At 44.0% G+C, this 24,772-nt stretch overlaps 2 protein-coding genes across 2 annotated transcripts in view; one reads left to right on the top strand and one right to left on the bottom strand.

Moving 5' to 3' along the window:
* Nucleotides 1-24,772, top strand: part of LOC148140922 (uncharacterized) — a 245,778-nt gene that overhangs the window by 72,707 nt on the left and 148,299 nt on the right. The gene's annotated exons all lie outside the window — the stretch shown is intronic.
* Nucleotides 18,623-24,772, bottom strand: part of LOC122546684 (uncharacterized) — a 49,946-nt gene continuing 43,796 nt past the window's right edge. The window contains exon 8 of the mRNA XM_087979786.1: nt 18,623-18,645. Within this exon, the coding sequence (XP_087835912.1) occupies nt 18,623-18,645 (23 nt within the window). The remainder of the gene's footprint in view (nt 18,646-24,772) is intronic.

Below are 24,772 nucleotides of genomic sequence, written 5' to 3'. Positions count from 1 at the left end.
CGAAATGCCCCATTCTGGGTCTCACATATTATTACTGGATGGGGTTCGGTGCTGAATGGGTTAATGCTGAGGAGTATATGAAGCACTGCCCAATATGATGATGTCACATGGACTTGGGTGAAGAGATCAGATTTAGATGTTGAAGTGGTGGGACCCAGCATCGTCCTTAAAACAATGTCCCCCCCACCCCCCACGCCAGTGTATCCTGGACCGAGCTGTTACCATGAAGTAAACTCAGTCCTGTTTAAAACAAGAGTCTGTTCACATTAGCTTCTCATGTGGTTTCCCTCAACTAACCACTTGACCAACCAGGTCCTGGAGATTCCAACCAGGAAAGAGGATGGTCATATTTAATCTGCCAGATGGAACTGGAGGAGCTGTGGGGAGGATCCATCTTAGCCTACGTGTCTGATGGTTCATGGTGTCAATCCCTTTAAACAGCCGTGGAAGTGTTCTTGAAGAGCTCAAGGTTAATGAGGTCTGGGTACCACTCTGTGGTAGACTGGAATTTTACCTTCCTAACATCTCCATCATTGCACAATGAAGGACCAACGCCATCCAGATAATGAACCATCACTGGGTATCTTTATCTAACACTGTATCTATATCTGTGTGTGTATGTCTCTCTCTGTCCATCAGTATGTTGTGTGTGGGTACCAACGGATATATGTTGTGGGCGGCATGGTGGCATGGTGGTTAGCATTGCTGCCTCGCAGCGCCAGAGACCCAGGTTCATTTCCTGCCTCAGGCGACTCTCTGTGTGGAGTTTGCACATTCTCCCTGTGTCTGCGTGGGTTTCCTCCGGGTACTCCGGTTTCCTCCCACAATCCAAAAATGTGCAGGTCAGGTGAATTGGCCACGCTAAATTGCCCGTAGTGTTAGGCAAAGGGGTAAATGTAGGAGAATGGGTCTGGGTGGGTTACGCTTCGGCGGGTCAGTGTGGAATTGTTGGGCCGAAGGGCCTGTTTCCACACTGTAGGGAATCTAATCTAATCTAATATCTCTCAATGTATCTATACCCGTATGTATACATCTCTCTACACTCTTGAGTGAACTGTGTATGAGTGCACACTGACATATGTAACGCTGTATCTATATCTGTCCATCTCCCTTTCATTATCTGCCTTTTCTCTCTCACTCTATGCAATCCAGCTACTGACAGGATCCTGCTCTCTGTCTGTGAAATGTGGATCATGTATTCAAACCACATTATGATCTGGAATCACTTTCCCCTGAGCTACCTCACACTGCCAATGGAGATCAGGTGGTTAAACAAGATCCTGACACTAAAATCCAATTAAAAACTGAGCTGCCAGCTATCGATGCTCTGACCATGAATCACGGTGACAATGTTCAGCTCATGTGGTTCCAGTGTCTGAGGATCCAATCCTGAAGATGGTCTTTTCTGGGTAATTTCTGAGTGAACAGTAAGATTATAATGTCTGTTTAAAAGTGACTCTGACACAAAGCAACACAGATGTCTGTCATTGGGAACAAGTTGTTGAAGATGAGAAAGGGTGAGAGAAACCAGCCCTGAAGATCCCTTCAACTGTGAGAGCCATCACCTTGCTGACATTGGATTGAGTCACTCCTGGGGAAAGTCTCACCTGAAGAATCAGGATTCTGACCTGGTGGATCTGGGATCCATTGTTCAATTTGTGGAAGCACATTCCCAAGAAAAATTTATCTCAATCCTGAAAGAACTGGGTGTGAGCAATGAGCTGTACGTCTGTGTGTCGGCTTTAATATGGAAGGATGGACAATGATGTCCATGTTCGAGCTTCAACAGGAGAATCCTGTTATTCCTCAATGAGGCTCCGGTAATGTCCTTCAGTTGGGGCCAGAAAACCCTGAGGTCAGGCACAGACAGACACAAGGCAATCACTTCAGGGTGGGGATGGGAGTGGAATCAGTCTGACAGGGTTTAATGGTGTCTGGGAGGGTGGGACAGGGTCAGGGGGGAGGGGAATGAGTCTGACAGGGTGTATCAGTATCTGGGAAGGGTGGGACAGAGTCAGGAGGGGTGGGGAAATTAGTCTGACAGGGTTTAACAGTGACTGGAAGGGTGGGACAGGGACATGAAGAGAACGAGATGGTTCTCAATGAAAGGAACAGTCAAAATGTCACTTCCTGACTCATGGGTGGCATGGTGGAACAGTGGTTAGCACTGCTGCCTCACAGCACCAGAGACCTGGGTTCAATTCCCGCCTCAGGCGACTGACTGTGTGGAGTTTGCACGTTCTCCCTGCGTCTGCATGGGTTTCCTCCGGGTGCTCCGGTTTCCTCCCACAGTCCAAAGATGTGCAGGCCAGGTGAATTGGCCATGCTGAATTGTCCATAGTGTTAGGTAAGGGGTAAATGTATGGGTGGGTTGCGCTTCGGCAGGTCGGTGTGGACTTGTTGGGCCGAAGGGCCTGTTTCCACACTGTAAGTAATCTAATCTATGACTCCTGAAGGGAGTTGGAGTAGAGAAGTTCGAGTCTGGGAAAATAAAAGCAGAATGTGAGAGTTGAGGTTGTATCACCGATTGAAACTGGCAGCTACGATATTGTGGGGATCAGAAAGAAGTAGCTGTAAGGGAACCAGGCCTGGGAGCTAAATATCCAAGATCTACATCTGATCAAAAGGACAGGCAGACGGAGCAAGTTTGTCTTGTTTGTGAGAAATGAAATGTAATCAACAGCAGGAAGTGATGTCGAGTCAGAAGGTCGAGAATCCGAGTGGATGGAGTTGAGGAACCACAAAAGGGAAAATCCCCAGAAGGGAGTTGTGTACAGGCCTCTGAGTGAAAGTCAGGATGTTGGGCAGAATGTTATGGACTAGACCTTCTCAAAATACATCAAGGAGAAAGCCTAGTCCCCACCTTGTACTTTATTAAAGGCAAGTGTAAGATGCAGGGGTCCAAATGTGATTTGATTGGTCCACCACAGGTCTTTAATCTACACAGGAGAATTGGGTTGAGAAACGTATGATTGTCTTCCAGCAGCGAAGTAAAACTCAAACTCAAACATGGCTCCACTCACTCATGATTCTTTTGCCGTAACTTAAAAAATACAAACCAGCTGCTTGGAACAGACAGCTCGGTATCAGAGTAACAATACCCCTCAGACACGAGAATCAGGACAGAATCCATCTTTGAAAGGTACTGTATTGACACACCTATCCCTTTAAAATAAATATACCATCATTGTGCAAAGATGGCTTCATTTTCAAAGCTTTCGGTCTCACTCTGTTAGCACTCTACATTGTACATGCACTGTATTAAATCTAATCACGTAACCATTCCATGCTCCAATCCATTTCAGTCCGCTCCTTCCACCACAGAACACCATCAGCTTCCTTCAGCAAAGCTGTTACAAAGTGTCAGCAATGACATTCTCTCATCCTGCCAGATGGTTCATTTTTAAATTGAATGGTTGTAACAATAAACTCCATCGAAATAGTCTGGCATTTGTTTCTTTAATTTTTCCCAAAAACACCAAGGGGTTGTTATCAGCGTACATAATCACCTCAGATACATGAGTGGCAACATCAACATGAAATTGTTGCATCACCAACACCAAACTCAAGGTTTCTTTCTCAATGATGGATTCTTTCTTGATGTACTTTCAAATTTCATGAAAAATATCTTGTCGGTCTTTCTATCCTCTCGTTGACTTCTTGTAAGAGTACAATAATGACACCCACATCGCTTACATCAGTAGCCACATCATGTGGTTTTGCATAATTGGGCGCTGTTTCAGGCTTTTAACTGGTTTATGATACATATTTATCACTGACATTATCTGCACGTCTTCTACAGCTCAGTCAGTGGAGTAACCATGCTGCTAAAATTCAAACTTTGATAAAAAAAACAATTCTAGAGTCATGGAGTTATAGAGATGTACAACATGGAAATAGACACTTTGGTCCACCCAACCAGATATCCCAACCAAATCCAGTCCTACCTGCCAGCACCCAGCCCATATCCCTCCAAACTCTTCGTATTCATATACCCTTGCAGATGCCTTTTAAATGTTGTAATTGTACCAGTCTCCACCACTTCCTCTGGCAGCTCATTCCATACACGTACCACCCTCTGTGTGAAAACGTTGGCCTTTAGGTCTCTTTTATATCTTTCCCCTCTCACCCTAAACCTATGCCCTCTAGTTGTGGACTCCTCCACCTCAGGGAAAAGACCTTTTCTCTATCCATGCTCTTCACGATTTTGTAAACCTCTAAAAGGTCACCGCTCAGCCTCCAATACTCCAAGGAAAACAGCCCCAGCTTATTCAATCACTCCCTATAGCTCAAATCCTGGCAACATCCTTGTCAATCCTTTCTGAACCCTTTCAGGTTTCACAGCACCTTTCCAAAAGGAAGGAGACCAGAATTGCATGCAATATTCAAAAAGTGGCCAAACCAAGGTCCTGTACAGCCACAACATGATCTCTCAAGTCCGATACTCAATACTCTGACCAATAAAGGAAAACATACCAAACGCCTTCTTTACTATCCTATCTACCTGTGACTCCACTTTCAAGAAGCTATGAACCTGCACTCCAAGGTCTCTTTGTTCAGCAACACTCTCTGGGACCTTACCATTCAGTGTATACATCCTGCTAAGATTTGCTTTCTCAAAATGCAGTACCTCACATTTATCTGAATTAAACTCCATCTGCTACTCCTCAGCCCTCTTTTTGTCGACTGTGTGGAAACCTCCCCATTACCCTTTCCTTTCACAGCTTATGGGGCCATCTGTCCAATGATATGCCGGAAGAACATGACTTGGAATTTTGTGAACTCACTGTTCACCAGGTTTAACACCAAACACGCCTTCGGAAGTTGATTAAATAATTCTGAGAGATACTCCAAATGATCCTTCCACATGTGTCAGAAAATGACAAGATCATCCATTACCTGATGAAGGAGCGTCGCTCCGAAAGCGAGTGTGCGTCCAATTAAACCTGTTGGACTATAACCTGGTGTTGTGTGATTTTTAACTTTGTCCACCCCAGTCCAACACCGGCATCTCCAAATCAAGATCATCCACGTTCACCACACAACTGAACAATCCCAAAATGGCCTTCTTAGTTAGTCTTCGAAATATGGTATTTTTCATGTCAAAAGACATAACTTTGAACTGGTAAAGGCTGCTCGCTGTCATATAAGCCAAAATTGCCTTCAACCTTTCAGTTAAAGTCACCTGCCCATATCCTCTGAGTAGTTCAAGCTGTCCCACCTTCTCAATGTAATCTTTCAATCTTGGCATAGGGTACAAAGCAGGTTCCATCACTGCGTTGTATTTTCGATAGTCCACACAAAATTGTTGGGTACCATCTGGTTTTGGGACCATCACTATGCGTGAGCTCCATTCACTGCAACTCATTCAATTATGTCATCGCTGAGCATGTTTTCAAACTCTTTTGGAACTTTTACAAATTTGAGAATATTAAGTCTACAAGAATGTTTCTTCATTGGAAAAGCATTTATATATATCTCCATCAAGAGTAATTACTTGACTACTTCCCGGCTTATTCTCACATACAGCTATACCTTTATGTGATTGCAATCAGACTTTCAGGTCAGTTTGATTTTCCTCTGGATGGGAACTCAGTAATTTAGTGCAAATTTCCTCATTGTCCAATTTAATTTGAGGAAAATCAAATTCAGACTCATTTGGATTTGGGTCTTCCCTCTGAGTTGTAACAAGTATCCATTCTCATCTCACTTTTCTTTCTTCTCAAACACCTTCTGAGCAAATTCACACCCGGTTTCCTTTCTACCTGACGTTCTTATCAAATAATTCCCCTCACTCAATTTCCTTTCGATTCAATAAAGCCAACTAACCCTTGCCTTTTAATGTTCACCTCCCACTGACAGTAACTACACATGTCTGAGCACCTGTTTGCTTCCTGAATCACCACGTGGTGTGCTGGGTTTACACACTGTCCAGCCAACTCACCCACTCTGTATAATTTCTCCCTAATATTTATCATGTAGTCCAAATATTTCGTCTCTGAACTCTTGACTCTTCAATACTTCCTGAATTAATTTAAATTTTCCCCCCACCTCATGTCCGAATACAAATTCAAATTTAGCTGATTTATTAGGTACATCCCAAATTGAAAAAAATATACAAATACAATTTTGTTCTCCCAGTTGTGATGCTACTGTGGCATTAAGTGATGGATTTTACCCTAGTTTTTATTGAAGAGAGATTTTAAGGCAGAGGTACTGAACCGTCCAGCTGAACCATGGGAGCAAACAGCTTGTGAGGCCTTGGGGTTTTTATAAGTTGGAATAATAGAAGCAGCCTGAATGACCCTGTGGGGTCAAGCTGTTGGGTCTTGATGACGTGGAATCTATTTGTCCCTCTCTCAGTTACAGCCAAAAGCTGGGGGTTCTCTTCCTGTTATTGCAGTTGGATGTGAGACAGTCTGTTTTCTGAATTTACATTTTGCCAAGGGTGTATTTATGGGATATTACTCTATTGGAACAGTTAATTAGAAATAGTTACTGCTTCAATTATTCTGTTATGTTTTCCAATAGAATTAAGTGAATTGGTTGTATTTTAACGAAAGTTGATGAATATCATGTCTTGAAATGGTTAAAGGTGGATAACTCCCCAGGACCTGATCAGGTGTACCCAACAACTCTGTGGGAAGCTAGAGAAGTGATTGCTGGGCTTTATTTGTATCATCGATAGTCATAGGTGAGGTGCCGGAAGCCTGGAGGTTGGCAAACGTGGTGCCACTGTTTAAGAAGGGCGGTAAAGACAAACCAGGGAACTATAGACTGATGAGCCTGACCTCGGTGGTGGACAAGTTGTTGGAGGGAATCCTGAGGAACAGGATGTACATGTATTTGGAAAGGCAAGGATTGATTCGGGATAGTCAACATAGCTTTGTGCGTGGGAAACCATGTCTCACAAACTTGATTGAGTTTTTTGAAGAAGTAACAAAAAGGATTGATGAGGGCAGAGTAGTAGATGTGATCTATGTGGACTTCAATAAGGCATTCAACAAGGTTCCCCATGGGAGACTGATTAGTAAGGTTAGATCTCATGGAATACAGGGAGAAAAAGCCATTTGGATACAGAACTGGCTCAAAGGTAGAAGACAGAGTGTTGTGGTGGAGAGTTGTTTTTCAGACTGGAGGCCTGTGACCAGTGGAGTGCCACAAGGATCCGTGCTGGGCCTTCTACTTTTTGTCATTTACATAAATGATTTGGTTGCGAGCATAAGAGGTACAGTTAGTAAGTTTGCAGATGACACCAAAAGTGGAGACGTAGTGGACAGCGAAGAGGGTTACCTCAGATTACAACAGGGTCCGGACCAGATGGGCCAATGGGCTGAGAAGTGGCAGGTGAAGTTTGATTCAGATAAATGTGAGGTGCTGCATTTTGGGAAAGCAAATCTTAGCAGGACTTATACACTTAATGGTAAGGTCCTAGGGAGTGTTGCTGAACAAAGAGACCTTGGAGTGCAGGTTCATACCTCCTTGAAAGTGGAGTTGCACGTAGATAAGATATTGAAGAAGGTGTTTGGTATGTTTTCCTTTATTGGTCAGAGTATTGAGTACAGGAGTTGGGAGGTCATGTTGCGGCTGTACAGGATATACCAATGTTAGGCCACTGTTGGGAGGTTGCGTGCAACTCTGGTCTCCTTCCTATCGGAAAGATGTTGTGAAACTTAAAAGGGTTCAGAAAAGATTTACAAGGATGTTGCCAGGGTTGGAGGATCTGAGCTACAGGGAGTGGCTTAACAGTCTGGGGCTGTTTTCCATGAGTGTTAGAGGTTGAGGGGTGACTTTATAGAGATTTACAAAATTATGAGGGGCATGGATAGGATAAATAGACAAAGTCTTTTCCCTGGGGTCGGGGAGCCCAGAACTAGAGTGCATAGGTTTAGGGTGAGAGGGGAAACACATACAGGGTGGTATGTGCATGGAATGAGCTGCCAGAGGATGTGGTGGAGGCTGGTACAATTGCAACATTTAAGAGGCATTTGGATGGGTATATGAATAGGAAGGGTTTGGAGGGATAGGGGCCGGGTGCTGGCAGGTGGGGCTAGATTGGGTTGAGATATGTGGTCGGATGGACGGGTTGGACTGAAGGGTCTGTTTCCATGCTGTACACCTATGACTCTAAAGTGTGTTCTGCTTTAAATCCGGTAGTTTGACCAATCAAATTGCATCTGGAATGCAGCACCTCATGTTGAGCTTTAAAATAATTAAAAGTTAGGGTCGAGACTATCTTCTGAATATTTTGAGGGGCTTTGGTCGGGTTCTGAACACAATCCTCCGGATAGTCTTGACTGTCGGCCCTCAATATAGTTTTTACAGTTTGATGTCACTGCTCTAATGCTTCCCGTGATTCTGGATGTTATGCAATTGATTTAAACTGTTTTGACTCCTCAGCTGTTCATAATTTCCTTGAATAACTTTGATGTAAAGTTTGAGCCTTATTCCAGTTGCATTTCTCCTGGTTGTCTGTATCTAGGGGTAAAAAAATCATAGAATCCCTGCAGTGTGGAAACAGGCCCTTCGGCCTAACAAGTCCACACTGACCCTGCAAAGAGTTTCACCCAGACTCACTCCCCCTGCCTGATATTTGCCCTGAGTTAATGCACCTAACCTACACATCTCTGGACACAATGGGCAATTTAGCATGGCCAATTCACCGAACCAGCCCATCTTTAGATTGTGGGAGGAAACCAGAGCACCTGGAGGAAACCCACACAGGTACGGGGAGAATATGCAAACTCCACACAGACAGTCTCCCAAGGTTGGAATCGAACCCAGGTCCCTGAGCTGTGAGGCAACACTGCTAACCACTGAGCCACCGTGCTGCCTAAAAATTGAATAATTCTTCAACACTCCTTTTAGCCATAATATTGTAGATGGAATGGCATCTGTAGAAATCTCTTAGACACATCCATTATGGTCAACAAATACTGACTCTCACTTTTTGTTTTAGGGTTGGGTCCAATGCAATTAATTAAGACTTTTGTTAAAGATTTATCAAATGCTGATTTTACCACTGCCTGACGTTTTCCAATTATCTGACGTGTCTGACATGTCTGGCAAAATGCAACAACATCTTTCTGCAGTCCAGGCCAATAAAGATAAACTTATTTTTTGGCTTGAGTTTTCCTTATTTCCAAATGACCTCCTACTGGTAACTCTCATGGTGCTACCCACAACACCTCCTTTATATCACTCACCAGTTATACAACTTGATGAGCTTCTGCCCATTTTTCACCCACTTGGAACGTGATGGTCTCCATTTCCTCATCAACACTTCATTATAAGATACTGACAGTCTGGGATAGCAGAATCATTTTTTGATACAACTGCTTTATCTTTTCATCTTTCTATTGTAATTTAGCTAACGTCTCTGAACTAGAAAACATCCAGTTTGTTCTCCAACTGTTCTTGCTTTTTCTCAACAACGTTACTGATAATTGAATTTAAACTTCCTTATCTTTTCTCTTTGATTTCTCCTTCTGTTCAACCTGTGGCTTTGTGAACTTGTTATCACACATTCAGGAATAATTCCAGGATAAACAGTTTCTGGAACCAAGAATTTCTCTATTACTCCAACCACTACATTTCATCAGACCCTCTAACTTAGCCTGACATGATGGAACACTATGTTTCTCACTATGGACTCCATGGTTACCATATTACCATGTATTCTGGCAATACTCCTTCCAATTACATATCTCTTTATCTCTCACTATCAAAGATTGACTTGCTCCCATATTTCTTAAAACCTTAATTTCTTTTCCTGCTCCTCTTGGTAAACATGAGGAAACTTTACTCACACAAATGTTGCAAAGTTGGGAAGATTACTTGTGGATTTGAAGGCAGGAAGTTAGAATTTAGTGTTTGTAAAATGCTAGGAGCGGAAGGTGGAAGCATTGTGTGGTCCCTTTAAAAGATCATGTGCTTTTTCTGTGGTTAGACATTTAAAATGGATGCCTGTGAACAGCAGCTTGAATGTTTGCAGGTACACAGAGAGCACCCAAACTAAAACATTATATCAAAAGGCGATACAGTTAGCAGACATTTTTTCAATACAATAGGCTTTTGAATTTAGCTAATTAATTTGAACCAGGTACTTAGATACCAAAAATCTATTAAATTTAAGTCTGATGATTTTGACAACATGGGACCAATCCTATTGTGTGAAGTTTTGATGTGTCATCAAGGGGATAAAGCTAGGGGCCAGTTGGATAAAGACCTCAGAGCGAACTGCCCTCCAGCAGAGCCAACAGCCCTCAGTTCTCAAGAGAGAATCATTGGCTCTCACAGCCTCATCTATGTCTTAGAGAAAGTACCATCAACATAAAAATGATTCTAACGGCACAACGAGTTAATATTCCTGACTGAAGGATTGACAGAGAAGGCACACAATATTCCAGAAGACACATAACCTGGCAGTAATTTCAAGAGACTAAATTCTTTTTTTATGTATGTGGGAGTGGCATTTATTGGACCAGCATACCATTAGAATCTTGGTGTATTTGGGAATAGTTAGCAGTTAGTAGGAATTTATTCTGTTTGTACATAGTTAAGTTAATTTGTTCACTGTTAGAGTTAGATAAATAAATGGTTACTTGTTGATTTTAAAGTGAGTGTTAGGGATTTATTTTATTTCGCCACTTGAAGTTGCTGAGTTCCACCACTCTGCACACCCTCTTTTACAGATTATGAGGCCAGGAACTCAGATTTCTCCAGTTTCCTCATTTCCCTTCCCCCCAACCTTGTCTCAGTCAAATCCCTCGAACTCAGCACCGGCTTCCTAACCTGCAATCTTCTTCCTGGCCTCTCTGCCCCCACCCCCACTCCGGCCTATCCCCCTCACCCTGACCTCCTTCCACCTATCGCATTTCCAACGCCCCTCCCCCAAGTCCCTCCTCCCTACCTTTTATCTTAGCCTGCTGGACACACTTTCCTCATTCCTGAAGAAGGGCTCATGCCCGAAACGTCGATTCTCCTGCTCCTTGGATGCTGCCTGACCTGCTGCGCTTTTCCAGCAACACATTTTCAGCTCTGATCTCCAGCATCTGCAGTCCTCACTTTCTTCCCGGACAGGCCATTGGGCCCAACAAGTCCACACCAACCCACTGAAGAGTAACCCACCCAGACTCTTTCCCTTACCATATTCCTCTACATTCACCCTGACTAATGTACCTAGCCTACACATCCTTGAACACTATGGGCAATTCAGCATGGCCAATTCCCCTAACCTGCACATCTTTGGACTGTGGGAGGAAACCGGAGCTCCCAGAGGAAACCCACACAGACATGGGGAGAATATGCAAACTCCACACAGACAGTTGCCCGTGGTTGGAATCGAACCCGGGTCCCTGGCTCTGTGAGGCAGCAGTGCTAACCACCCATCTTGTCATACTCCCCAGATACCTCCACTGTTTGTGATGCAAACACTTCACTTGCCCTACCTACCAACTTTGTTTGAATCAACAATACCCACAGGGTCACAAGCCATTTAATTTGTTTAGCCACTTTTTAAAATGAAACAAAGAAGTCTTTTATGGCTTTCCTGTCTAACTTTGGTAACACTTGGACATATTTAAACAGATTCCTACCAGGCCTTTGGCTATGATGGTTGCTGTTCACCATTGTCCTCATCACTACTCCCCCCTTTTACCTTTGCCACCATCACTTGGAATCAACTTGCCTTTTTTCCAAACTCTGAAGTTCAAAATCTTCCTCGTTATCCATTTCATCGGCTTTTAATTGTTATGCAAATGCTTTCATTTCCTTTTCATAGTCAAGCTGTTTGAATTTGTTTGTTCTTTGTTCCACTGCAATTCCCTTTCTCCTTTCCTCACAGGCACAGGGAACCTCAACTTCAGCTTGTCTGCCAATTCTGAACGCTGGGCCTTATTCACCTTCTATAAACCACCCCAAGTGACTCCATCCACACCCAGGAAATTCCCAGCCACTGAAAGTGCCATTCTTCCACAAGACACACTTTATTTAAACCAACTGAATGCAAACAGAGAACTCAACACTCACCACTCACTGTCTTTGAGTCCAGGTACAGTCTCACTAATGCTTTGCATAATTCCAGCAACACATCCCTACCTTTCTACACTATTTCTTCAGCAATAAATGCTGACATTCTATTTGTCTCTTCCTCCCTTTTTAAACCATGATGTTATATTTGACACCCTCCAATCCACAGAGTACAGAATTTTGGAAGATGAACCAACACATCCAACACTGCCAGGGCCATTTTCTTTAGTACTCTCGGATGTAGATTATCAAGCTCTGGTGATTTGTCAACTTTTAGCAACATTATTTTGCCAGTACAGTCAGTTCTGCTACAACGTGATAGTTAAATTCCTGTGCAATCCCGTGTCAGAAAAAAATTGCGTAATAGCAGCACCATTTAATCTAATGGGACTGAAATCACATGAGAACCAATATAGGCTTTAAAGGTTTGTGCTTTCAAATCAGTGTCTGCAATCCATCAATTGCTTTATAGTGAATTTGCATTAACAAAACGTGCATTAAAGCAGAATGACCTGCACCATTTTCTGACTGCTTTTGAACACAAACTTCGGTTCTGTCAAAGCAGAGCAGAAATAATCCCTGTTTAGTTGAGACAGGACCAAAGTTTGTGTTAAATTCTTTTGCCATTTCTCTGTTCCCCATTATAATTCCCCTGGCTTTTTTATTCTCTTCACTCATTGATATAAGTTTTTATAGTCAGTTTCCATGCTGCTGACTATTTTAACCTTGTACTCTGCTTTTCCCCTCTTGAATAAAGTTTTTGTTTTCGTTTGTTAAATTCTAAAATGCTCCTAACCCTCAGGCTGCATTTTCTGGCAGTTTGCCATGTCTCCTCTTTGTATCTGACACTATCCCTAATTCCTTGTGTTGAGCCAGTTTCCTCTATTACTGCTGGACAAGATGGGAATGAATAATTGTTGTAACTCATGTACACGACTTTAGATGTGAATCATTGCTGATCCACCATTAACCCTCTGAGCAAGGTTCCCTCATCCACCCTTTGCAATTCACGTCTCCCACCCTCATCATTCCATTATTTTGATTCAGAGTAGTGGAGAGAGTCCAAAAGCAGGAGACAAGGCTGATGCCCACAATCCTGGCTGTTACTGCAGTAACACTCATGTGAGGAACAAGAGCATGGCCAGAGTGAGGGTACAGCTGATCAGGGAAAGTGGAGGGAATTTGTGGCTGGAGTTGGAGAATATAGGGGATGTCCTGAATTGATACTTTGCTTCAATCTTTACTACTGAGAGGGAGAATGTGAGGTCTGCCGATGCTGGAGATCAGAGTCAAAAAGTGTGGTGCTGGAAAAGCACAGCCAGTCAGGCAGCATCCGAGGAGCAGGAGAGTCAATGTTTCGAGCATAAGCTCTTCATCAGGAATGTTGATGAGGTATTCCACGTCCATAGATCCCTTGAAATTGCCAACCAAGTTGTTAGGATTGTAAAGAAGGCACATGGTGTGTTCGCTTTCATTATTAGAGATTATGTTTAAGAGTCACGAGGTTATGCTGCAGCCCCATAAAGCCCTGGTTAGACCATACTTGGAATATTGTGTTCAGTTCTGATCGCCTCAGTCTGAGAAGGATATGGACGCTCTGGGGAGGGTACAGAGGAGATTTACCAGGATGCTGTCTGGACTGGAGGGCATGTCTTATGAAGAAAGGTTGAGGGAGCTAGGGCTTTACTCATTGGAACAAAGAAGGATGAGAGGTGATTTGATAGGTGTGTACAAGATGGTGAGAGACATAGAGTGAATAGCCAGAGACTTTTTACCAGGGTGGAAATGGCTATCATGGAGGGTCATAATTTTAAGGAGATTGGAGGAAGGTTTAGGAGAGATGTGAGAGGTGGGTTCTTTACTCAGAGAGTGATGGGTGCATCACTGCCAGCAGTGGGAGTAGAGTCAGATACATTAGGGATATTTAAGCACCTCTTGGATAGGCACATGGATGATAGTAAAATGTAGGGTATGTGGGTTAGTTTGATGTTAACAGTAGGATAAAAGTTTGGAACAAAATCGAGGGCCGAAGGGCCTGTACTGTACAGTTCAATGTTCTTGGCCTGGGACAGTGAGGGGTTCACGGAGGGTGAGTCACTGCCGGGTGGGCAATGTTGTGGGTGACAGTGGGAATGTAGTCACTGGTTTTCACTGAATATCCTCTCCCCCATTCCCGAGACTGGGATCCCCAGACCCTGTGTGAACCACTTCATGACCATTCTCCCTGAGCCCACTGGGTTTTAATGGGGGCTCAGGGACTCGCCCCAGGGTTGTGTGGGTCCCCGGAGCCTCCTGAACACCTCCCCGGGTAGAGGTTACTGGGAGAGGCCACCCACCCACCCGCTAACCCCCTCCGGGGCGGGGGGTGGGGAGGGGGCTCCATTCAACTCCGACCTGAGAGGCTTCCCCATGGGAGAGGGGCTCCCGAAATACAGAGAGCCCACACCCTGTGTCCTGCCAACCGGAGAAAGGTCAGTTTTCCCTGTGTCTGTTTCGCAGCGAGTAACTAAACCTGTCTGTGTCTGATCTCCCTTGGGAATAGGGAGAGTGGATTCCCAGAATGTTGCTGATCCTTTTCTCCATCTCCCTGTGTTTTTCCCGGGTCTCTCCCGGTAAGTACAGAATTCAGCTTTCCATTCTCTCTCCCTCTCTCTCTCTGTGTCTGGGGTGAATGTGAGTCTCTTGGGGAGAGCCTGTTATACAGCCAGCCTGATCTTTTACACATGGAAGGCAGCACAGTCTGGGAGACTCTGATGGGATTTGTGTCCAGGTCTCCTGACAGCAGGATGTAGAAACCCCGAGATCAGAAAAGCTCCGAGCAAATGGGAAATGGTTCCAATGGACAAGTTTAATTTTCACATCGATTGGGAGAAGCTCTGTTGTTCCTAATTTCAAAACTTCTTCTGTTCCTGTTCTTGTAAGGCAGTAATGGAATGTGGTTCGAGACAGAAAAAACTGCAGATGCTGGAATCCAAAGTCCACAGCCAGGAGACTGGAAGAACACCGCAACCCAGGCAGCATCAGGAGGTGGAGAGGGCAATGTTTTGGGTGTAACCCTTCTTCAGGATTGCGGGTGGGTGTGGGGGGAGCTGCAGATAAAGGGGGAGGTAGGGTGGTGAAGTGGGGATGGGTGAAGACAGGTGGAGGGTATGACCTGGCTGGTCAATGGGAGGAATGAATCCAGGTGGCAGAGGGCAGTGGAAGATAGGGGAGGGGCTGGGAAGATAGTCGGAGGATGGAGAGGGAGGTTATTTGAATCTGGAGAACTCAATGCTGAGTCCTCCAGGCTGGAGTCTGCCCAGGTGGAAGATGAGGTGTTGTTCCTCCAATTTGCGCTGTAGCTCATTTTGGCAATGGAGGAGGCCAAGGATGGTCAAGTTGGAAAGGGAGTGGTTGGGGGAATTGAAATGGGCGGTGACTGGGAGGATGGTCATGTTGGAAAGGGAGTGGTTGGGGGAATTGAAATGGGCGGTGACTGGGAGGATGGTCATGTTGGAAAGGGAGTGGTTGGGGGAATTGAAATGGGCGGTGACTGGGAGGATAGTCATGTTGGAAAGGGAGTGGTTGGGGGAATTGAAATGGGCGGTGACTGGGAGGGTGGTCATGTTGGAAAGGGAGTGGTTGGGGGAATTGAAATGGGTGGTGAACTGGGAGGGTGGTCATGTTGGAAAGGGAGCGGTTGGGGGAATTGAAATGGGTGGTGACTGGGAGGATGGTCATGTTGGAAAGGGAGTGGTTGGGGGAATTGAAATGGGCGGTGAACTGGGTGGGTGGTCATGTTGGAAAGGGAGTGGTTGGGGGAATTGAAATGGGTGGTGACTGGGAGGGTGGTCATGTTGGAAAGGGAGTGGTTGGGGGAATTGAAATGGGCGGTGAACTGGGTGGGTGGTCATGTTGGAAAGGGAGCGGTTGGGGGAATTGAAATGGGTGGTGACTGGGAGGATGGTCATGTTGGAAAGGGAGTGGTTGGGGGAATTGAAATGGGTGGTGACTGGGAGGATGGTCATGTTGGAAAGGGAGTGGTTGGGGGAATTGAAATGGGTGGTGACTGGGAGGATGGTCATGTTGGAAAGGGAGTGATCTCATCTTTCCAGGAAGATTCAACCCCCAGCAGAAAGGACCTTCCAGAATGGAGAGTTGGAATGTTGAAATGGAGCTGATTTTCCAAATGGTCTGAAGTGTTAGTCTGATTATCTAAGTATTAAAATGGATTTTATTTAATTACTGTTCTTAACAAAATTGAACTGACATTTCCAGTATTCTGAAATCAACATGACTTTTAATCACATTTCTTTTGACATGACGCGAAAGGAATTTAAATCAGTTTGAGCTGGATAAGACTTTTAAACATAAATTGGATTTTCCACCAAGTGACCCGCCTTGCAAATTTTAAGGTAAAAGACTCTCCAACATGGTGACGAGGGCGATCAGTTGATGTGTAACATGGTGAAGGAGATGACTGAATTGTTCAAATCCCATTTCCCAGAGTGTGGACAAGTCAGAGATCATATTACAATTCTGTCTTGTTAACGTCTCAAGGATTGTGTGGGTCATTCAGCTGGTGGGCCTGCCCTTTCCTCCCTCCAATAGCTGCTGGGTCACCAGTCAGTGAAGTATTCCTGATTCCCAGCAGCTGCCTGGCCCCCTCTTCACACTCATTCAGATCCTTCCAAAAGGGTGTTCCCCCCCACTATCCCCCCGACCCCCACCCCCCGTTCCCCCCCACACCTCCTCCCAGGGAATGAACACTCCCAGACATTATCAACCATCCAACTCTGAACACACATTCAATAAACACTTTGAGCTTCCTGGTTAGTTTGGGGAAGGCTTGTTGGGGAGTTGGATGGTCTTCACTCCCCCAGTTCACATTGAACTGAAGCTCAACATCTGCTGGTTCCAAGAGCCACAAGCTGCTGAGTGAATGAACTAAACCTTTCCTGTGAAATTCATTCATGAAGAATGTGGACAAATCGACCAGAAACAATGATTTATTTTTACACACCACAATTATCAGTATTTGCAGCTAAAAATCTGTTCCTACTTATCATCAATATTTATAACCATAAATACGTCATTGTGATAAGAAAATAAAGGGACAATATAGAAGAGATCAAGTTTGCTCAGACTGGTTAAAGTACAAAATAGATCAGTTCAGCTTCATATTGGTTAGAATAAAAACTGAGCAGCAAGAGGGAAATGGTGAGATTCTTTGTCCACACAAAAAAGACAGTTGCAAAGTTTATACAGATATTATCATTAACAATTGTTGACAAAAAGTGCAGAATTGATCCACTTCCTGCATTACAGAAACTCGCTCAGAGGGAGTTCAGGACATTGCTTCATTTCAGGTCAATCACTGACCCACTGAAGACAGTGAGGATGAGAAAGTGTGAGGGAGGAACCATCTATGAAGATCCCTCTGACGGTGACACTGCTCACATTTCTGAGACGGGATGGAAACACGACTTGAGAAGGTCTCACTTGAAGAATCAGGATCCAAACCTGGGGATATGGGATCCGTTGCTCAATCTGTGGAAACAGAATTACAGGAAAATATCGATCTTAGGCCCGAACGAACTGGGTGTGATCAATGAGCTGTAATTCTGTGTGTCCATGTTCACACTGGAACAGGAGAATCCTGTTATCCCGCAATGAGGTTCCAGGAATGTCCTGCAGTGGGGCCCAGGAAACCCACAAGGTCAGGAATGGACAGACACAAGGCAATCACTTCAGGGTGGGGAGGGGAGAGAATTAATCTGACAGGGTTTAACAGTGACTAGGAGGGTGGGACAGGGTCAGCAGGGGAGGGGAATTAATCTGACAGGGTTTAACAGTGACTGGGAGGATGGGACAGGGTCATCAGGAGAGGGGAATTAGTCTGATAGGGTTTAACTGTGTCTGGGAGGGTGGGACAGGGTCAGGAGGGGAAGGGAATTAGTCTGACAGGATACTAATGAGAGAGGGTCATGTCGTTTTGTGGTTAGTTGGTGTTCATGTATCCTGGTGACTAGTTTTCTGCCAGTTTGTCCGATGTTGTGTTTGTTACAGTTCTTGCATGGTATTTTGTAAATGACATTAGTTTTGCTAGTTGTCTGTACAGGGTTTTCAAGTTCAATAGCTGCTGTTTTAGTGTGTTGGTGGGTTTGTTGACTACCATGATGTCAAGGGGTCTGAGTAATCTGGCAGTCATTTCCCAGATGTCTTTGATGCTGGGGTGAGTGGCTACGATTTCTGGATGTGTTTTGTCGGCTTGTTTGGGTTGGTTGCTGAGAAATCAGCGGACTGTGTTCATTGGATACCCATTCTTTTTGAATACACACTTATGGGATTTTGGTAAAGCAGTGTTACTTCTGCAATCATAATTTCTTATGCAAGGTAAATGAACTCACACCAGTGTATAATTGTTTCAGCCAAGAGCTGAGTTAACAAGAATGAAAACTGTGAAGTAAATACATAATTGTTTTTGTATTAGCTAAAATGTGCATACAAGAATGAAATGTGCCTGCAAACAATGGTAGATGTTACAGACAAATAGAGAAGGTGCTGTGTGGGGAGCAGGTGTAGGTTAAGCTAGATATGCCTGTCCAAAAGGTTACAAGCATCTGTTTGCCGTTTCTGCAAAAACAAAAAAAGACCACAATCAGGCGGTCATAACGCTCAGTGTGAATAAAGAATGGAAGGAAATATTGCTTTAGAAAGCAAGGAAGCAGATGGCAGTGGACGAGGATATATAACAATAGACCACAGAGGGATGTGGTGAAACAGCCAAGCAGGACATACATTTTGTTATGCACAAGGCCGGGTGAGGCCAGAGATAAACAGCCGGATTTAGAGTAGTGGGAGATGTAAACAGGGAAGGAGCAATGGGAGGAGGGAAAGAGAATTGAATTGTATTTAAGATATGTACTTGCTAAACTCTGTGTGTCTATTTTAGACACCACGCTTGCAAGTGTATAATAAACGATACTGCTGCTTCAGATCTTGTCTCGGACTGAAATTATTGTTGTGAGTGAGCTTCGTTTCTCACGATTGGGGGCTGCTCCAGGATATTCCTCTGTTGCCGGGGGGAGTGGTGGCCCTGGACACTGTTAAGCTACATCCCGTTCCCGACTGAGGAGCGGTCTCATGTCCCGGTTTTGTCCGCTCCCTTGGGTGACTGGTACGATTCCCACAAGAGAGACATCTGAATCAGACAGGAGGTCAATAGAAAATATGGCAAAAAGGGGCCAGGCAACTCTGTGCACAGACCAAGGTCAGAAAATTGACTTTTAACTATTTCTTTGGTGGCCGGGATTGAGTTTTAGTATTTAATCAGGGACTAACGAAGGAACTCAATAGGGGCTGTGCCATGGGTAAGGAAAAAGCCTCCGGGAGAACAAAAGAAAAAGGCAATGGAAATTAGATTAGATTACTTTACAGTGTGGAAACAGGCCCTTCGGCCCAACAAGTCCACACCGACCCGCCGAAGCGTAACCCACCCATACCCCTACATTTACCCCTTACCTAACACTACAGGCAATTTAGCATGGCCAATTCACCTGACCTGCACATCTTTTGACTGTGGGAGGAAACCGGAGCACCCGGAGGAAACCCACGCAGACACGGGGAGAACGTGCAAACTCCACACAGTCAGTCGCCTGAGACGGGAATTGAACCCGGGTCTCTGGCGCTGCGAGGCAGCAGTGCTAACCACTGTGCCACCGTGCCGCCCACACCACTGTGCCACCGTGCCGCCCACTGGAGGCGGGATCCCTGACAACATCCCTCCAGAAGGCCCACTGGGCAGGATGTTGTGGAATTGGAAAAATAATACTTGTACAAGGGGAAAAGATAGGAAAAAGATGATTAAATATTGTTGCTTTGTACGGACTAAGGAATCCATTCTTTGTCCCACCGTCTTCTGGCCAAAGTACGGGTCGGATGAAGGCTGGCTTTGTAAATGATTGAATCTATATGTCAATGGAAAACAGCCTTTCAGTCAGGAGGCATCAGATTATGCTTCAAGTCAGAAGGGCTAGTGGCTGAAGGGCTACTGAGGGGACACTTTGTAACTAAGTCATGGCCAGACTTAGGCAGGATTCTGACTTAGAGGCGTTCAGTCATAATCCCACAGATGGTAGCTTCGCACCATTGGCTCCTCAGCCAAGCACATACACCAAATGTCTGAATCTGCAGTGCCTCTCGTACTGAGCATGATTACTATTGCAGAAAGATATTCAAAAGATAGAGGGGTGAAGCGAGGAGCACCTAGAGGTGCTGCTGTGGGAAGCACAGAAAATGCCTGTGAGATACGGTGTGAGTGTGAGTGAGAGAGAGAGAGAGAGAGAGAGCTATACAGCTGGTAGAAAGTTTAACCCTTTGTGATTCGGTTTGAATGCACATTTGTTTGTTGGTGATTGAGTGTTTGTGCTTTGTTCCCAGGAGCTTGAGTTCCAGGATTGTTTTGAATCTGATTTCTATTTTGGAAATTTAACATGATTTCTTTAAGGTTAAGGATTTTACAGTGATTATGAAATAAAATGTTAACTCCTGTTCTTTTTACAGGTCATGACTGCCTTACTATCAGTTTCTAACTAATCTCTTATTCTTACATAAAAGTGATTTATGGAGGACAGTTGAAGTTTCAGTTCAACATTAGATTGTAATTAAAAAAATCCTATGGTTAATATCTGTGACCTTGGATTCGGCCATTACTCATGCATTAGAAGTTTTTTTTTAACTTGAATAGACAAATTCTTTTCAGACAGCTCCAGTTATTTCACGACCTATAGCATTGTAATTGAGCAATGACTGGTCAGGACTACTTAAGAAAACTAATTTTAGATTTAAATTAAGGGACTAAAATTGGGTAATTATAGTGGATTTCAAATTTGGGAACTGTGTGCATTTTACATTTTAAATATTAGATATTGAATAAATGAATTTATAATATATAAATATATATTTACAAGTAAGGTTCCAAAATGTATAGTTAGGAACAGGCTTTAAAGTTAGACAAGCATAAATTGATGAATTAATATTTGAAGTTATAGGGATCGAGAAATATTGCAATATTTCTTTTAAAAAGTTTTTTCAAGATCTAAATAAAACATTGGGTGATGAGGAATGGCCATGACGTGGCCCTAAAGCTGTTCAGTTGGTTAAATGGGCTCAGCAATTGATCTGGCAACGTAACATGGGAAGCAGAAACAAAAAGGCAAAAATAATGCTAGCGCACGGTTGATGAGGTAATAAAGAAAAGGACAAAACTAAAAGGAGAAGGAAACCAGAATGGTGGTGGGCAGCATGTTGAACATAAAGGGAGGAGAAGGGATCGGGGAGGAGATGTGAAGGGGTCTGGTGGACAGGAACAAGGATCGAAGTGGAAATCCCCACACTCGGGATGTAATTACTGTGAAAGGACGGGTCACTTTAAGAGAGAGTGTCCAGATCCGAAAAAGGAAGTAAAGGCAGTGCCGTTTATGAACCTTGATGAAAAATAGGGATGTCAGGGGATCCTGCCCCCGGGGACCCACCAGGAACCCTTGATAAATTTAAAGGTGGGACCTGACAAAGAGGACGTAGTTTTCCGAGTCGATACGGGGGCAGTGAGATCATCCTTAGATTTTAAGTCCAAGGCAGCAGGAAAGAGTTAATTGGATTATGGTGACAGTTTTGTGATGAGAGGCACAAAGAATCAGTTTTGTGCTCATGACAAAATACTGCCACTAAATTGGGGATTGAATTAACTGCAAATGGTGCTATGGAATCTGTTCAGGTTCTTAAAAATGAATGTGCTCGAGCAAAACAATTACAGAAACAGAATCAACGCAAGATCCGCTGAAACTCAGGCTAAAGGGACTTTGAGTAACTGATTATACAGTGGTGACGCGAGTGCGGGATTATATATTAAGTCTTTTTGTGCTTCAGGGTTATGTTACGAGCTCTCTTAGAATTGGGATTTTGTCAAACATTATTTTCATATGTGTTATTAACGGTCCCTGACTCTGATAATCCGCAAGTAATAGACGCCGATGCATGCAGCTGAGTAAATTGTGGGGGTGTAGCTAATCAGAGACAGTACTGCCGCTCAGAGATACATCTTAAGTCCAATGGGGATGGCCTCGGGGATGGTACTTGGTATAATGGGCTCGTCACAGTACACTGGGCCCCCTTCCAACCAGCTCGCGATTGTCCCGATAAAGAGTGTAACCCAGTATACTTAACGATAAAGAAAACCACATGGCACGAAGCGATTCTGGGGGGAGGGGGCACCTGTCAGGTACAATTAAATGAAACCTTTGGGATAAATGAAAACAAATGGGCAGGATTTCTCAGGCTGTTGTTTCCGAATTAGCGTAGGACAGGGAAAACGGGCAGAACTCCTGGATAATAAGATACAATCTATCACCCCTCCCGATAACCATAAAGTAGTAAAAATTATAAAGGTAAAGGACTTGATACAGACCATCGAAATAGAAACTGGGTATGGGGATGCAAATGCCTGGGTTGAATGGGTAAAGTATACTGTAAAAAGTCTGAACAAAAGCAATTGCTATGCATGTGCCTCCGGTAGGCCAATGGCCCAGGTGGTTCCCTTTCCGCTCGGGTGGAAGCGAGACAGGCAGGGCATGAAATGTATGATAGCCCTGTACCAGGAGGAGACTGCATGGAATGATAGGAATTGTACCTCCCTATCTCTGATGTTCCCTGCCTTGGAGAAGAAAGATTCAAAAGGCCCCCCCCCCCACATTTTCAGCCACAGTTGGAAATCACACGTCATGTGTGCGTAGACGAGGTACAAATCGGTCTAGAGATTTGGGGGAGCTGAAATTATGTACAGAGATTAATAATGTCACCGAAACGGAGAAGGGAGGGAACTACTCAGCACTAAAGGTTCCCCGAGCGGATCTGTGGTGGTACTGTGGAGGCAAAATATTGAGACCCACCCTACCTCCGGATTGGAGAGGGATATGTGCAATTGTACAATTGACAATTCCATTTACCCTGGCATTTGAGAAGGAAAAGATAGTAGGGAAAAAGGGAAGGAGTAAGAGATCACTGTTAGACACTTATTTCAATGACAGAATTTATCTTGATTCTATAAGAGTCCCTGGGGGGGGGGTACCTGATGAGTTCAAGGCTCGTAACCAGATTGCAGCAGGCTTTGAGTCAGCTCTCGTTTGGTGGGTAACAGTTAATAAAAATGTAGATTGGATAAATTACATTTTCTGTAATCAACAGTGATTTATAAATTATACAAGAGATGCGGTTAAAGGAATATCAGAACAGCTTGATGCGACAAGTAGGATGGCATGGGAATGGCCTTTGATATGATTCTAGCGGAAAAAGGGTGTGTGTGTGTGTGTGCGATGTTAGGAGGAAGCTGTTATACCTTTATTCCTGATAGTACTGTGCCTGATGGTTCAAGTACTCGGGCCTTAAGGGGATTGACTATCTTAGCAGAGGAACTGGCTGAGAATTCAGGAGTAGACACATCTCTCACGGGATGGCTTGAACCATGGTTTGGAAAATGGAAGGGGGTGGTGGTTTCTATCCTTACTTCCCTGATAGTAGTAGCCTGGCTATTGGTAGCCATTGGCTGTTGTATCATACCCTGTATACGAGGGCTCACCCAAAGACTGACTGATACGGCCTTAATGAAACAGATGTCCCTAAAGAGCAATTGGAGAGAAGGGCTTACCTGGTGAACAATGAAGGAATAAGTGACCACGGGGAGATTTCCAAAATAAATGAAATTTTGGGAAAGATAGTCGTTAATTTGGAAGTGACAGATAAGAAAAATGCAGAAGATAACAAATGGTAATTAAAGAAAAAGGGGGAAATTGTGGGATATAGGTAAAGCAGTGTTACTTCTGCAATCATAAATTACTTATGCAAGGTAAATGAACTCACACCAGTGTATAATTGTTTCAGCCAAGAGCTGAGTTAACAAGAATGAAAACTATGAAGTAAATACATAATTGTTTTTGTATTGGCTAAAATGTGCATGCAAGAATGAAATGTGCCTGCAAACAATGGTAGATGTTACAGACAAATAGAGAAGGTGCTGTGCGGGGAGCAGGTGTAGGTTAAGCTAGATATGCCTGTCCAAACAGTTACAAGCATCTGTTTGCCGTTTCTGCAAAAACAAAAAAAGACCACAATCAGGCGGTCATAACGCTCAGTGTGAATAAAGAATGGAAGGAAATATTGCTTTAGAAAGCAAGGAAGCAGATGGCAGTGGACGAGGATATATAACAATAGACCACCGAGGGATGTGGTGAAACAGCCAAGCAGGACATACATTTTGTTATGCACAAGGCCGGATGAGGCCAGAGATAAACAGCCGGGTTTAGAGTAGTGGGAGATGTAAACAGGGAAGGAGCAATGGGAGGAGGGAAAGAGAAATGAATTGTATTTAAGATATGTACTTGCTAAACTCTGTGTCTATTTTAGACACCACGCTTGCAAGTGTATAATAAACGATACTGCTGCTTCAGATCTTGTCTCGGACTGAAATTATTGATGTGAGTGAGCTTTGTTTCTCACAACGGTCCGGGTGATTTTCCTCTGCTCTGTGTAGTTCTTCTGGGCTGCAGTGTTGGCTCATTGAAATAATGTTCTAATGCAGCTTCGTTTGTGGGTGTTGGGATGATTGCTTCTGTTGTTCAATATTTGGTCCACAAACCCACCAATACACTAAAACAGCAGTTAATAAACTTGAGAAACCCGATACAGACAACAAGCAAAACTAATGTCA

The sequence above is a fragment of the Chiloscyllium plagiosum genome, unplaced genomic scaffold (genome assembly GCF_037043375.1).
Source record: "Chiloscyllium plagiosum isolate Xiang-an unplaced genomic scaffold, Cpla_swu_hap1 HiC_scaffold_35, whole genome shotgun sequence".
Lineage (NCBI taxonomy): Eukaryota > Metazoa > Chordata > Chondrichthyes > Orectolobiformes > Hemiscylliidae > Chiloscyllium > Chiloscyllium plagiosum.
The sequence above is the reverse complement of the archived record's forward strand: the minus strand, read 5'-3'. Positions and strand labels throughout refer to the sequence as shown.